Below are 16,163 nucleotides of genomic sequence, written 5' to 3' on the forward strand. Positions count from 1 at the left end.
TATCCCTTTGTGCAGATGGTACGGCTACAATTAAACTTCAGAGAGTGCAGAAGGACTTGCCGTGTGAGGATGTGCCAGCAACTGTCCCAGGGCTGAAATGGGCTTCTCACTGCCTCAGGGACCAGAATCTGTAGGGTGGTCAGCTGCAGAAGAGGACCTGGCTCCTGCAACTCTAATAGTTGTGAGGAAGGAATTTCAGCAGGTGTAGCAGAAATGTGTGTGTGTGTGTGTGTGCGCGCGCGCGCGCACGTGCATACATGAGAAGAAAATTCAGACAGAAGGAAGAGAAAGGAGGATATATATTGTAATTTTTAAAAGTGTATTCCATGTTTCAGGTCTGGAATGGTCTTTATGATATATATTCACTGAAGAAAAAACTTTGTTTTGTTTTGTTTAAAGGCCAAAAAGGAATTTGCATATTTAATGCTTGTTTCTGATTACTCAGAGACAATGTTGTGTTCTGTTCCATTAGGCAATGAAACATACTCTTGTGCTCTCAAAATATTGATTGAAACATTTCCCTCCTAGCTGCATAACCTAAACTATGCCATTTATTAATACGACTTGAATCTTTTGTGATGCTCCCTAATAAATATTTCACCACAATTTGCATGTGAAAAGATGAGGACCAAATGCTAATTGAGCCGAAGCGTGAAAGCAATGTCTAACTTAAGACATGATTAACAACGCACAAGCTTGATCTTCAAGTTGTTATTTATCGCTTTTCTAGCACTTCTTCAGTATGCAAAGCTCCACTTCTGATCTAATTTACATTAAGCAATTTAAATACACAACACTAAACATGCACTGTTGGATCAAAGCAAAGAAGTCACGTCTGCTAAGCTCATTCATAAAAATATTCAAAACACAGTATCCCTAAACTCCATTAGAATACTGTTCTCCAATTTTATGCAAATTACTGAGCACAGTAGGTGGTATAGCAGCTACATTCTCACACAACACTAAACCATGCTTAGGAGCTACATATGTGGATGAGCCTGAACAATGTTTCTGGCTCACATGTTGTTTAGTCGTGTCTGACTCTTCGTGACCCCATGGACCAGAGCACACCAGGCACTCCTGTCTTCCACTGCCTCCCGCAGTTTGGTCAAACTCATGCTGGTAGCTTCGAGAACACTGTCCAACCATCTCATCCTCTGTCGTCCCCTTCTCCTTGTGCCCTCCTTCTTTCCCAACATCAGGGTCTTTTCCAGGGAGTCTTCTCTTCTCATGAGGTGGCCAAAGTATTGTAGCCTCAGCTTCAGGATCTGTCCTTCCAGTGAGCACTCAGGGCTGATTTCCTTCAGAATGGATAGGTTTGATCTTCTTGCAGTCCATGGGACTCTCAAGAGTCTCCTCCAGCACCATAATTCAAAAGCATCAATTCTTTGGTGATCAGCCTTCTTTATGGTCCAGCTCTCACTTCCTTGGCTCACATGCGACACCCCTATTGCTACACTTCCACAGAGTTTTGTTTCACTTTTAAAAAGTCATAGCTTAGCATTAAACCAGGGTTCCTGACTTAAAACAAACTCTTTAAAGAAGTTTAAACTTTTAACAGCACAGAGATTCATGACCCATGGTAAAACTTGGTTCGTTATGAAGCCTAACAGAGCTTGTTTAACCAGGATCCTTGGTTCAAACATATCACCAAGTCAGGAACTTCAAAAGAAAAACTCAGCTGCACAGGAGGAAGTGATGGATGGAAGAGGAGAAGGAGTGTGCAAGCTCGACGCTTTGCTTGGGCTCATTCAAGCACTGCTAAACCATGGTTTAGTGCTCTGTACTCACTATGTTGTCAGCAGGAAACAATGGTTGTTAGCATTTAGCGGGTAGTGGTTTGCCTGATGGGTTGAAAATGGAATGGCTACTTCCTGGCAACATTGTCACTGCTGCTTACTGGGAGACAGAGGGACAAGGTGGTTGTGCTGGTGCGAGCACGCTGGCAGAGCCCCAGTGCAGTTGCACAACCTCGGCTTCACTGCCATCTTGCTCCTGGCAGCTGAGCTAATGCCAGGAAGCTAGCATTGGAGCTCTACACCACCAGGGAAGATGCTTCTTCTGTATAACTATGCAGCAAATGCTTAAAAGCCTACACCACTCTACACCACCAAGGCACGGCTTCTGATTGGCTGCAGGAGAATCCTGCAGCCAATCGGAAGTCGCGCCAAACATTCATCTTCACTTCCAGTTTCGATCGTTTGGGAGCCAAGGCATTTGAGACCCAAGGTATGGCTGTAAATGATGTCAATTTTTATCAGTTTTCCCCATAAGGCTAGACCACTAAAGTTTAAGGTGCTTTTGCAATTCCAGGACTCTCTCCCAGGTTGAGAATGGGGTCTTCACAAACAGGCTGTGTGGTTATTATTAAAAATTGTTTTAACAATGTCTCTTAGGGGTGAATGAGACGGAGAATTACTATATTAATCTGGTGTGTGTGTGGTGTATCTGTGCCAAACACCAAAACTTTACTGAGCTTGCAGGACACAGTTGTTTTAATGCACTCTGTGTGGGGGTGCCCTTGAAGATGGTTCAGAAGCTGCAACTGGTGTAGAACACAGAGGATAGGATGCTGACATCCGTTCTTAAAAAAAAAGCTGCACTTGTACTTCTGAGCTCAATTCAAGATGCTTATGTTGACATAGGTAAAGGTATAGGGACCCCTGACCATTAGGTCCAGTCGTGACCGACTCTGGGGTTGCGGTGCTCATCTCGCTTTATTGGCTGAGGGAGCCAGCGTACAGCTTCCAGGTCATGTGGCCAGCATGACTAAGCCGCTACTGGAGAACCAGAGCAGCACACGAAAACGCCGTTTACCTTCCCACCGGAGTGGTACTTATCTACTTGCACTTTGACGTGCTTTTGAACTGCTAGGTTGGCAGGAGCAGGGACCGAGCAATGGGAGCTCACCCTGTTGTGGGGATTTGAACCACCAACCTTCCGATCGGCAAGCCCTAGGCTCTGTGGTTTAACCCACAGCACCACCCGCGTCCCTCCTATGTTGACATACAAAGCCCTAAATGTCTTGGGCTCCAACTATCTGAAGGCGTGCCTCTTCCTATATACACCTGCACAGGTACTGAGATCTTCCTATATACACCTGCAACAGGTGCCCTGCTGGCACTTTTGCTGCTCTGTGAAGCTTGTGGTACAACGGTGTGTAAGAGGGCAGCTTTGGCAGTAGGATTCTGCCACGCTTCCTCTTCCACAGTGCTGTGCTGTTATCTCTGGTCAGCTGAGCAAGCAGGTGGGAGAAGGGAGTTCGTGTTGCAGTTCCCTCCTGCAGCTAATTTTATCAGTGATAACAGCTCAGCAATGGGGAGAAGGGGTGCAAGGAGACGGGGTGGGCCTGGGGACAGCAGTCAGTTCTGCATCCTTGCCCTAAAGAGGCAATTGATTTTTAGATTATAGTCTGTATACCAGAGCTTTGCAGTGATTTCGTTTCTTATAAACCAATTGTAAACTTCCACAGAGTTGGTGTATGTAAAAGAGTGCATGTAACAGAAAAATAGCTTGAAAAAAGCCACATGAAACATTTGAGCTGCCAAGTAATTCAAGTAGCTCATTGTTGATTTGGCAAACGATCTTCAAAACATGGTTGAGCTGCTGATTATTCTCAACAGAACACATATAAAAATAATAAAAGGCAGAGGCTTTTGAAAGCATTTGTTCCAATCTAACAAAAGTTAGAAATAGGTATAACTGTACTCCTTTGCACACTTACTTGGTAGTGAGACTCAGTGAACACAGTGAAGACTTACTTCCAAGTAAATCTACATAGAATCAGGCTGCAGTTCTCACTGCCCTATAAAGGACTGCAGCCTTACAGTCAATAAATCTTAGGATCTTTGCCAACAATGACAGATTGCTTTATTATTTTAAGTACCTGCAGTTATTGTTTTCACTATTGAGATTTTTTGGGGGTACAAGTTACTTGCGACCTCCAGCCTAATTCTATGCATGTCTGCTTGGTAGTAAATACTTATTCTGTCTAATTCCCAAATCCATATGAACAAGCTTGCAGCCTAACTCAAGTCTCGTTGATTTCAGTTGAGACTGACTTTGGTTGGAATGAAACTAACTGCCTGCTTTTAAAACTAATTCATTGCTGATTATTCTGAAGTAGCTTGCAAATGAAAATGGCAACAAGCAGCTTGTCTAATGCACGCTAAACTAGTGAATACATAATTGTGCTGACATATACACTACATCCAAATATATCAAGTCTACAAGTATGCAGTAGTTTCTCTTGCAGACCTATCATATGAATATAAATGATTTGGTTTAATTGGTATATGCCCTATCCAAATTGGACATGAACACCTCCCGAAATGTTTAGAAAGCTTTGTAATTAGCATTTCCAGAATTAGGATTCCCAAACACTGATGGCCGACAATGAAATTGTTTAAGTGAGTTGACAAGATAACTTGGTTATCTTAGTCCTTGACTTATGCATGTACAATGGAAATTCCTCCTAAGTTTGTATATGCAGAATCACTGCATGACAGCCATTAAATCTTAGGATCTTTACTATCCATGCCCATTGCTTTATCACTTTAAGTGTTATATTCAGTTATTGTTTGCACTATTGATATACTTTTTGACTGATGAAATCAAAGATCCTGATGAAGGAATAGCACTATGTGAAAAGCACAGGGCTTTCACTTTGAAAATGTGCCACAAGTCATAGGTTTGAATCCTGATTGCAGAGAGGGAACAGCTCTGACACATAACATGGTTCCAAATTCAATCCCTGTTACCTCCGGTTAGAGGACCACAAGAAGCAGGACTGCCTGTGGCCTTGAGACAGCCACTGCGAACCAAAATAGTCAGTGAGTAGCTGTATTAGTGGTTTGGCTCAGTGGCCTATTTTGACATAACACTAAATTATGAATGAGTGGGCTCATACACTCCCCTTGGCTGTGAGGGTTTGGAAGCATCCAGTTCCCGCCTTTCACTAACTGTTGTTTATTGTGTCTAAAAATGGTGCCAACTATGGCTAGTTTAAACTGGTGGAGGGCAAAACATAGACCAGGTTCTAATGGTAGTTCTCGGGATGACTTACAGTAGATCAGCAAGTGTTTCTGACTCCCAGTAATTTAACCATAGCAAGTAAAATTTATCTCCCTGCCTTTAATGACCTCGGGCTAGTCACTTCTTTTTTTTTTTTTTAAATACATTTTTATTAAAGTTATAAAGCTAGTCACTTCTTAGTCTCTGTGTTCCTCTCCTGTAAAATATGAATATAAATAATTTGCCTTTGACCAGGTCTTTGTGCATATATTATTGGCACAAAGTTTTGTATTCCAAACCCCCGACCTGTATGAAGATGTAGATATGTATTCATATCTTCAGGTTATTCCAGTGTATGATTTATGTTAGACAGTTCCAGCCTGTGAGCCAATATGTTGCACCTGGCCCTGGTTTCTAGGAAAAACACATTGTAGATCCCACAAGCCTGAAGTCTGAAAAGCATTGGTTTAAATTATAGTTCATTAACAAGCCAGGTTCATAAACCATAGTTTGAGATATGGTTTAAACTAATCACAGTCTGTGCGATGTACCAGGAAACTGTAGTTAGTGAAAAACAGGAAGTGGATGCTTTGAACTTCCTCATTGCAGCCTTTTATGGTTTAGCATTATACCTGAAACAGGGACGTATATGGCAGACTCATAAATTCCTTACCTAGATATTACCTCTGTGTAAGAAATTCTGCCCCAAGTCCTGTGTGCAACAATTAAAGGTAAAGGTACCCCTGCCCGTACGGGCCAGTCTTGACAGACTCTGGGGTTGTGCGCCCATCTCACTTAAGAGGCCAGGGGCCAGCGCTGTCCGGAGACACTTCCGGGTCACGTGGCCAGCGTGACATCGCTGCTCTGGCCAGAGCCAGAGCCAGAGCCAGAGCCAGAGCCAGAGCCAGAGCCAGAGCCGCACACGGAAACGCCGTTTACCTTCCCGCTGGTAAGCGGTCCCTATTTATCTACTTGCACCCGGAGGTGCTTTCGAACTGCTAGGTTGGCAGGCGCTGGGACCGAGCAGCGGGAGCGCACCCCGCCGCAGGGATTCGAACCGCCGACCTTTCGATCGGCAAGCCCTAGGCGCTGAGGCTTTAACCCACAGCACCACCTGCGTCCCTGTGCAACAATTACATGTTTACATATTTGGCTGATAGCTCATGTAGCAAAATATATGGAATATGCAATTGCAGAAATAATGGCCCATATGTGGGTTAGAATGAAAGTTCTATCCAGCTAGGAAAATGCATCACATTCAAATTTGATTAATAGTGCAAACTGGTATGTAATTTGCAAATTGTTGCCACTTGGGCAGGGTTCTTGACGAGTGGATTTATTTCCTCAGATTTGGACTACTTTGTGAATTGTTTTCATTGTGAGCTTGGGAGCTATTACAACCAAAAGGTCACCAATAAATGAAGTAACCAAAATAACAATATTTTTATATGCCTTCATCTACAACTGCCTTCTAGAGTGGCAACCTTCAATCAGTGTAACTGGTAATCAACTAAAGCGGGGTTGCTGCTACCTTTTTAAAGGATTGGGCTCAAGTTGGCCAGTCATCCAAAAGCTTTTTGCCAGCATGGGAACAAGAGTGATCATGGCCAAAGTGGTTGTGTACACACAGAGATATACACCACAAATTCACAACACACACACCACGCATAGATGAAGAAAAACTCTTTCAATCTCTCACACTCCTATCTTCAAACACACATCAACTCACTCGCACACACAACACTTGCCCCCACTGCAGTGAAGATTCAAAGTGCCCCTCTCATCATCCTAACAATTCAATGGGGCAATGCTTCCTTCATAATGTTGAGAGGAGAACTTTAAACTTCTTTTTCAGCCTGGTGCTGTGATGGTGATTCAAATCACCAGCAGCTGTCGGGCCACTTGTAGTGGTTTGGCAGGCTGGACTCAGCCTAATAGGCCACGGTTTGCCACCCTTCAGTGTTTCTCAACCTGTGGGCCAGCATGACCAGTGGTCAGGGATGATGGGAGTTGTAGTCCAACAACATCTGGGGACCCACAGGTTGCGAACCACGTTAACCAATCTAAGAGTCATCTTTTTTTTCAGAATGCAGAACCACTTGTAACCACTTGTAAGGGCTCCTCCTATACCTTCAACAGCTTTATGGAAGAGCGATCTTGGGCAAGTGGAGTTTGCTGTGCAGGAATGAGCAGCGAGGGAATCAACTCAGCACTGGGGGCTGCTTCAGAGGCAGTAACCATACAAGGAAGAACACACACACACAAACACACACACACACACACGTGGCTGCAGCTAAATGCTCAGGTGTTCTACATACGAGAACTGAGGAGGCTTCATCAAGAGAGACTGTAAGCATCTTCCTCTTATTCCCCACTACTCTTCCTGTAAGTAATGGACTAGGCACCAGTGCTCCCTGGGACACCATGTACTGCAGCCACCAAGGTCCCTGTTTTTAGCTGTGTTTTTGTCTCAAACAATGAGAATGGCAATAAAAAAGCAGGCAAGTGATGAGGTCTCCTGCTAGCAAGGCCACCAGATTGATTAGGAGATTTCCTTATTTAGTGTGCTTTATCAGCCAAGGCTGAAGTAAAATGGGGATGGGGAATAGCGGAGTGTCTATCCCCGAAGGAAACTGACAAAGAAGCGTTTAATGGAGCTTGTCTTCTACATAGGTTCAGAAAGGATTTCAAAACTGACCTAATCTGCCCGTTTAAATATGACACTCACGTGCCAGAGTGCTCCACAAACCTATACTAATGTGCACGTCCACACAGAATAAATATCATAAACCGCCAAATGAAGTCTATTGGATTCTAACTTTAGAAGGCACTCACTGACATACATAACGAAGTGGAATTGTAAGGCAAGCTATTTCCCTTTAAATACTATACAAGTCCCAAGTGGCAACCTGCTCTAAATCTAATGATTGCCTCACTTACTGACTGACTTAATGGCACTTTAATTGCAATGGTACTTTCAGGTTAGCTAGACCCTTCAAATTTGGGCCATGCACAGTCCAACTGATCCCCCCCACCCTCACTTTACTAGAAGTTTGTAAGAGGAAAATGTGCAGATTAGAAATGGAGGGCAAGGAGTGAAATGATTAGGGTGATTCCAGGCCAGGCATTCAAGTACAAACACAACACTAGGATTACACAAAAAGTCTAAAGGCCCCTCCAGACTGGTTTTTTTGGGCAGGTGCATTCTACAAGATGTCATTGGTGCAATAATAGCTCAATCCACTTTATTAGTTGTTCTGTTGTCACATTATTGCCATCTGGAGGGGCACTCTTGCACTATAGCGCAATAAAAGCAGGAGGGGGTGGGAATAAACCGGAAGATTTCTGCTATAAAAAGTTACAGGATTTCAGCAGGAAGTTATAGGATGGGCAACGATAGCAAACAAAGTAAGTGGGATAGCTCAGTTGGAAGAGCATGAGACTCTTAATTTCAGGGTTGTGGGTTCGAGTCCCAGGCTGGGTAAAAGATTTCTGCATTGCAGGGGGTTGGACTAGATGATGCTTGTGGTCCCTTCCAAACGCCCCCCGCCCCCACAACAACATGAAGGCCCAGTAAAAAGGACACCCAGAGGAGTCCTCAGAAGATGTTCACCTACCCACAAAAACCTCACATATATACTAGGTAAAGGATAAAAAGTTTACTATCCCTCTTATCTCTCACCCCCCATCTCTCTTCCCCCCCAACCTAATACTGAATACAGTATCGAATACGACTGCTCTGTAAAGAGGACTGTATGATCTGAAAATAGAGACACTGCATGTACTTTTATACAGTGCTTTTTTCGGGGGGGGGGGCGCAGGGGTACACATACCCCTAAACATTTTGTGAATCTTTGTACTTTTGTCCATTTACTGTATTTATCTCCCCCAATTTGAACTATAAAATGGTGATTTTCTTGAGCCAAAATGAAAGTACCACTAAATATATATATAGATAGATAGATAGTACTGCTTTTATAACCCCAGAAAATCTTTAATAAAAACAATTTGAAAAGGAGATGTTCCCCTTTCTCTAGAAGGGGGAGGCTAGAGGCGTACCCCAAAATGGCGGAACCACTCGTAGGCCACCCTGAAAGCTGAAACGTGGTAGTCCATGGACACACAAATAAATAATAAAACTAGTTGGAAGTTTATCTCCCCCCCTCCAAAAAGCAAAAGTGGTCAGAGATTAAGGGAATTGTAGTCCAAAAACAGCTGGAGACCTAAATTTGGGAATCCCTGCTTTAGCTTCACACCATTGTTTTATCCCCTGCAGTCCACATGTTGGGCAATACCGATGAGGCCAGTGGCAGCCCTGTTTAGGGAAGTTTTTAATGTCTGATGTTTTATTGTATTTTTAATATTTTGTCGGAAGCCACCCAGAGTGGTTGGGGCAACCCAGCCAGATGGGTGGGGTACAAGTAATATATTATTATTATTTATTATTATATCTCAGGACATGAAGCTGACCTCGTGACAGAGGCCAGCATTCCATCCAGCCCCCCCCCCCAAGCCGCACGCGGAACAAAATGTCACCATGTGGGCTGTTAGAGATGCAGCGGCCTCTCAAGGCTCAGCTCTGGGGTGTCCAGAGCACGTGCCCAGCAACCCTGAGGGGCAACACATGCGTCTGGGCTACGTGAAGCCTCCCACCAAGCACAGAGCAGGCCACTCTGAAGTAACTGTGGGGTAACTGTGCCCCTGAAGGACCACGTGCACAGCCTGGGAGTCACAGCTGTCCAGGGAGGCACAGGTCAATTCTGCATCCAGGGCAGCTGTCTACCAGCTCCATCTGGTACGCAGGCTGAGACCCTGCCTGCCTGCAGATTGTCTCGCCAGAGTGGTGCATGCTCTAGTGACCTCCTGCTTAGACTACTGCAATGTGCTCTACGTGGGGCTACCTTTGATGGTGATCCGGAAACTACAACTAATCCAGAATGCGGCAGCTAGACTGGGGACTGGAAGCGGCCTCTTAGACCATATAACACCGGTCCTGAAAGATCTACATTGGCTCTCAGTACGTTTCCAAGCACAACTCAAAGTGTTGGTGCTGACCTTCAAAGCCCTAAACGGCCTTGGGCCAGTATACCTGAAGGAGCGTCTCCACCCCCATCGCTCAGCCCGGACCCTGAGATCCAGCGCCGAGGGCCTTCTGGCGGTCCCCTCACTGCGAGAAGTGAGGTTACAGGGAACCAGGCACAGGGCCTTCTCGGTGGTGGCGTCCACCCTGTGGAACCCCCTCCCATCAGACATCAAGGAAGTAAACAACTACCTGACTTTTAGAAAACATCTGAAGGCAGCCCTTTTTACGGAAGTTTTTAATGTTTGATGCTTTATTGTGCTTTTAATTTTCCGTTGAGCGTGGCCCAGAATGGCTGGGGAAACCCAGCCAGATGGGCGGTGTAGTAGTAAGTAATAATAATAATAATAATAATAATAATAATAATATTGATGATGATGATGATGATGATGGTGTCATCATCATCATCTCCAGGCTCGGCTCCGGGCATCCAGAGCGCGCCCAGCAGCTCCGCAAGGCGGCCCACGCGCCTGGGCCGTGTCAAGCCTTCCGCCAAGCGCGGAGCGGCCGCTCCGAGGTAAAAAGGGTCGCTGGACGGAGCTGCGGCCAAGCCTTCCGAGCCCCTCGGGGAAGCGCAAGCTTACCTTCGGGATTGGCGCTGATGAAAACCCTGACGCTTCTCCCGCTGGGCGCCAAGTGCAAGGGCAGCGCCGAGAGGTTCCCGGAGAACGCCGCCCTGCGCAGCGCCGAGTCCCGCGGGCAGGGCAGCTTGCCGGCCGCGCCGCCCGGCCACATCGCCGTCGCCGTCTCTCTTCCTCCTCCTCCTCCTCCGCCTCGCCGTCCTCCTTTCCCGGCCGTCCTTTCGCGGAAGGGCGAAGGAAGCGGCGGCTGCAGCTTCCCTCCGGGCGCTCGCCTCTCCTTCTTCTTCCTCCGCAGCCCGCCCGGCTCACCACCACCACCCCCGGCGCCGTCGGCGCTCTGCGGCCATGCGGGTCCTCGTCAGCCCGCCGCCGCACCGCCGCCAGCTCCCCTCGGGGGCCAGCCGCGGCGGGGGCGGCGGCGGGAGATCACGGGGCGACCGGGAAGAGGGGAGCTCCGGGAGAAGCAAGAGCGCAGCGCTCTCGGCCGGAGAGGAAAAGTTTGCGCCCCGGGCCAAGCGCTGGGGCGCGTCGTCGAGGCGCGGAGGATAGGCAGGGGCGCGCTGCAATGTCCGGGCCACGCCGGGGCCGGCTTCCCTTCGGCGCCCTGCTCGACCCCGCCGCGCTCGCTGCTCTTCCGAGGCCGCTCAAGTCTTGCAACTCTTGCCCTAGTTCAATGCAAGCGGCGCTTCGAGAGACGACGCCAGTCGGCCGCTTCCTTCTCGCGCGCAAAAACGCACAAGCAAAAAAGAAAAGGAGATCGGTTTGGATCAGGCGCTAGCCGCTGCTGCGGTTTCCCTCTCGGCTCGGGAAGGCTGCGAAATGGTTTTGCTGAATTGCAATGCCACTTCGAAATCGCCAGGCAGGCAAGCCAGCCAGCCAGCCAGCAAGCTAGGGCTGAGCTTTTCTCTTGCAACTCTTCTCTCTCTCTCTCTCTCTGTCCTCCAAGTCGTCTTCTCGTCGAAGTTGCTCGTGCAATCTCTCTCCTGCAAACGAGATATTTTTATAGTCCTGCACGGCTCGGGCGCTCCAAATGGGGGGGAAGAAAAGAAAAGAAGAGGAGGAGGAGGAAAGAGTTCAGAGAACCCCCTTGGATGTTTTGTTGCAAGGGCACGGCGAGCGCGCGGAAAGCAGCAAAGGTTAGGTATTCACCAAGCGAGAGAAAAGCCCGCTTTGAAGCGTCAAAGCAGCAGACGGGAAGGAAGCGGCGCGCACAATGGAAGCCGGCGAGCTGCTTTGCAGCGGTCAGTGTCCCGGTGTCCCGGCGAGCAGCTCCAATGAAATATGCAGAAAGGTTGATGATGTCTGGCCGGGCTCAGACAGCCGCCGCCGCCGCCGCCTTGCCAGCCTCCTATTGCCGAGACACAAGTCCATACGCAGAGAAACACCCCTGCGCTTCCTCCAGGGGGCGGAGGCGCCTGCCCGGCCCCCAGCCGCAAAGCGGGCCAGGAAAAGACCGCGGCGAGGAGAGCCTGGCCCGGATGATCCGCTGCGAGAAGAAGGGGGGCGCCGATCTGGAATCGTCTGCCGGGCTTGAGTGTTTCCCCTTGAGGCAAGAGAGAGACTGTGAGCTCTGGCATCAGATCAGCTGGGCACGGGCAGGGTAAGGAAGTGGGTGCAGAGGCGCACCATGCAGCCTTTGCTCAGCTGCTTTCGGGAGCACTTTGGGCTCACCCAAACTTCGCCAGGTGAAAGTTGTGGGTGATCTCTTTGAATCTCCTGGAAATTTCATAGCACTCAACTCCTAGGGGCTGAGGTTCCCCGCAATAAAATATTTGAGAGGGCCGAGCCCCCACCCCAAGCTGATGGTCATTGCCATTCAAATGGTGTGTGTGTGCATTGCATATTGTGATTATGTGGGGCGCAGTTTACCTGCCCCCCATTTATTCAAGTTGGCACCCTTGCATAGAGTTGGAAGGGAGGGCCATCTGTGCCAACCCCCTGCAGTGCAGGAATCCTGCCCACAGCCATCCCTGGGTGGGCTCTAATCACCAGCCTTCTGGTTAACAGCCGGACACACTGACCCATTGCGCCACAGAGATGGCGGAATGTCAGGTGCTGGGAATCACAAGTGGGGAAAATGCTGCTGTGCTTGAGAGCCAGTGTGGTGTAGCAGTTAAGAGCAGTAGACTCGTAATCTGGTGAACCGGGTTTGCGTCCCCGCTCCTCCACATGCAGCTGCTGGGTGACCTTGGGCCAGTCACACTTCTCTGAAGTCTCTCAGCCCCACTCACCTCACAGAGTGTTTGTTGTGGGGGAGGAAGGGAAAGGAGATTGTTAGCTGCTTTGAGACTCCTTAAAGGTAAATGGTAAAGGGACCCCTGACCATTAGGTCCAATCGTGACCGACTCTGGGGTTGCGGCGCTCATCGTGCTTTATTGGCTGAGGGAGCCGGCGTACAGCTTCCGGGTCATGTGGCCAGCATGACTAAGCCGCTTCTGGCGAACCAGAGCAGTGCACGGAAACGCCGTTTACCTTCCTGCCAGAGTGGTACCTATTTATCTACTTGCACTTTGACGTGCTTTTGAACTGCTAGGTTGGCAGGAGCAGGGACCTGAGCAACAGGAGCTCACCCCGTCGCAGGGATTCGAACTGCCGACCTTCTGATCGGCAAGCCATTGGCTCTGTGGTTTAACCCACAGATCCAAACTCCTCCTCCTCCTCCTCCTCCTCCTCCTCTTCTTCTTCTTCTTCTTCTTCTTCTTCTTCTTCTTCTCCTCCTCCTCCTCCTCCTCCTCCTCCTCCTCCTCTTCCTCCTCCTCACACCAGAGGTGCAATTTAGGGCAGCGTGACCAGTTTCACCACACTCTTGTCACAACCATGACATAGTGAATTGAGCAGAACAGAAGTTTGGCCTTGCACAGAGCACCACTGAAATCTGAAAGACCCAAGTCCGCCCCTGCTCACACATGGCCTGCGGGCTTCCTATGGGCATCTGTTTGGCCACAGTGTAACTAGGATGCTGGCCTGATCTAGCAGGGCTCTTCATAATTTCTTATGGCCCTATGCAAACCTAGAAGCCCTTTTTGCATTCAGTTTATAGCAGGATCAGACACAGAAGGTAGGGTTGGGCTAAGATCACAATGCAGCTAAATCATACATTCTGCAGTAGAAGGGCTCTCAATTCCTCCCAATCCCATATTAAATCCCATCCTTCAGACTTGAGCACATAATACTGGAAAGGTTCAAAGATGACGTTAGGCTAATGAGCCAATGTTAACTTCATATTATGTGTCCGTCCTGTGGACCCTTTCCTGGAAGTATCATTTTTATTATTGGAGATACATATCATACAGGTATTCATATAAAGTGCTTCAAGATTACTTTTCTCTTCTAAGGAGATATTTAAATATATTTTTAAAAGCCTCGGTAGACATATATTAAACAGCTCATTGTATTATCATTGTTCTTTTGAAACTTGAACTTGCGTGGCACATGGATCTCAATGTTAGAACAGTGTAGATGATGGGTAGCAAAGGTCGAAGTGATACAGTAATCCTAGCAGTTACAAATCCAAGTCTACACCATCGTTTTATTTATGGCTGAAACAGATGACAAACCGTTCAGCCAGGTAGCAGGTAGTGTTCAAGAAACAAACCAGAAGATACATTTCTTCAAATCTAGGCATGTATTAAAGATGATAAAGGGACACAACCAAACAGCTTCTCCCATCCCTTTTGTCGTTCTCTTCTTTTATTTAACTCCATTGACTTTATACTTTAGCTATAAACACATATTATTTGCTGATTAAAATTATTTATAAACCGGAAGTTACCAAGGCAGTGTAAAACATAATAATTTAAGACAACCCACTAGAGCAACATTAACAACCATTAGAATACAAACATTTACTCCCACCATATATGCATCTATTGATAAACGTTGTTAAATGTTTTATAATACGTCCTTGAAAGTGGAGTGGCTTGGTACTGGTGTTATTTGATATTATTAATGCCTATAAAGTGTAGCATAGCTGTCTTCCCAGCATACATAGAATCCACACAGGTTTTGGTTTTTATTTTGTATTTTGGAAACCTGGGTAAACGATTAATAATGGATTACGTAGTTTAGATGTGGCCTTTAGGTGCCCTGTCTTTTAGAGAGAGCTACTGTCACTCTCTTTGTGGCTTTGTATGAAATGGAGGGGAAAAACACCTTGGTACTTCTGATGAACCGGTGAATGAAGCACGGCTGACCTTTGCAGATCTAAGGCACACAATGAGATAGTAGTTACTCTAATGATGCTGTTCATTTCCCCCTTCCTCATCTTACTGGGTAGTTGCATTCAGCTGCTGCTGAAACTTCTTGTCAGCAACAAGTCATTTTCCTAGTGTGTTATGCCTTACCTAACAGCAGCTTCTTGAAACAATGAAAACACATAATTCAGCTACATGTCATATTATTGTACCTGAAGATGTATTTGCAGAGCATTATATTTTTCTTCCAAGGCGGCTCAGAATGAAAGGCAAGCTGCAGTTATTATTATTATTATTATTATTATTATTATTATTAATATTGGGGAAACCAGATCCGACGAGAAGCAGCAGCACAATGTCTGGGAAACGCCGCTGTGGCCGCGTTTGAGCAGTTAAACCCCACCCGCAAGCCACCTTATTGAGGAGGAGAGGCTTTCCCAGAGTCCAGCTGGTTGCTGGAGCTAGATCATGTCAGAATTCACTTTCTAAGCATGGTGCAACCAGTAGTACCTATCACCTTGGGCAATGTATGAAATGCCTCTTACAAAGAATCACAGAATCATAGACTTGGATGAGGGTCCAATCCCTTGCAATGCAGAAATCTTTTGGCCAACATGGAGCTTGAACCCATGTAAAAGGTAAAGTGACCCCTGACCATTAGGTCCAGTCATGACCGACTCTGGGGTTGCGGCGCTCATCTCGCTTTATTGGCCAAGGGAGCTGGTGTACAGCTTCCGGATCGTGGCCAGCATGACTAAGCCGCTTCTGGCGAACCAGGGCAGCGCACGGAAACGCCTTTTACCTTCCCGCTGGAGTGGTACCTATTTATCTACTTGCACTTTGGTGCCAGTTCGCCAGAGCAGCTTCGTCACGCTGGCCACGTGACCTGGAAGTGTCTGCGGACAGCGCTGGCTCCTGGCCTCTAGAGTGAGATGAGCGCACAACCCTAGAGTCTGTTAAGACTGGCCCGTACGGGCAGGGGTACCTTTACCTATCAGAATGATAAAAATTTAGTGAGCTGTTAGGAATTTATTACTTTTTCTTTGTCCACGTTCACCTTTGTTTCTTGATTTCACACCAGTATGCTGTAGTGCAGGGTAGGCAACCTAAGGCCTGTGGGCTGGATGAGGCCCAATCGCCTTCTAAATCTGGCCCACGGATGGTCTGGGAATCAGCATGTTTTTACATGAGTCGAATGTGTCCTTTTATTTAAAATGCATCTCTGGGTTATTTGTGGGGCCTAGGAATTCATTCATTTCCCCCCCTTCAAAATATAGTCCAGCCGACCACATGGTC

At 47.2% G+C, this 16,163-nt stretch overlaps 1 protein-coding gene and 1 long non-coding RNA gene across 2 annotated transcripts in view; one reads left to right on the forward strand and one right to left on the reverse strand.

The window, feature by feature from the left end:
* Positions 1 to 2,849, forward strand: part of LOC307223681 — a 64,172-nt gene extending 61,323 nt beyond the window's left edge. The window contains exon 3 of the long non-coding RNA XR_013842191.1: positions 2,646 to 2,849. This is a non-coding gene — a long non-coding RNA (uncharacterized lncRNA). The remainder of the gene's footprint in view (positions 1 to 2,645) is intronic.
* Positions 1 to 11,009, reverse strand: part of NWD2 (NACHT and WD repeat domain containing 2) — a 70,259-nt gene extending 59,250 nt beyond the window's left edge. The window contains exon 1 of the mRNA XM_079989588.1: positions 10,678 to 11,009. Coding sequence (XP_079845714.1) covers positions 10,678 to 10,828 — 151 coding nt within the window. The 5' untranslated portion in view covers positions 10,829 to 11,009. The remainder of the gene's footprint in view (positions 1 to 10,677) is intronic.
* Between the last annotated feature and the right edge of the window lie 5,154 nt (positions 11,010 to 16,163).

This window comes from Podarcis cretensis (genome assembly GCF_951804945.1).
Source record: "Podarcis cretensis genome assembly, chromosome: 9".
NCBI classification, from domain to species: Eukaryota; Metazoa; Chordata; class Lepidosauria; order Squamata; family Lacertidae; genus Podarcis; species Podarcis cretensis.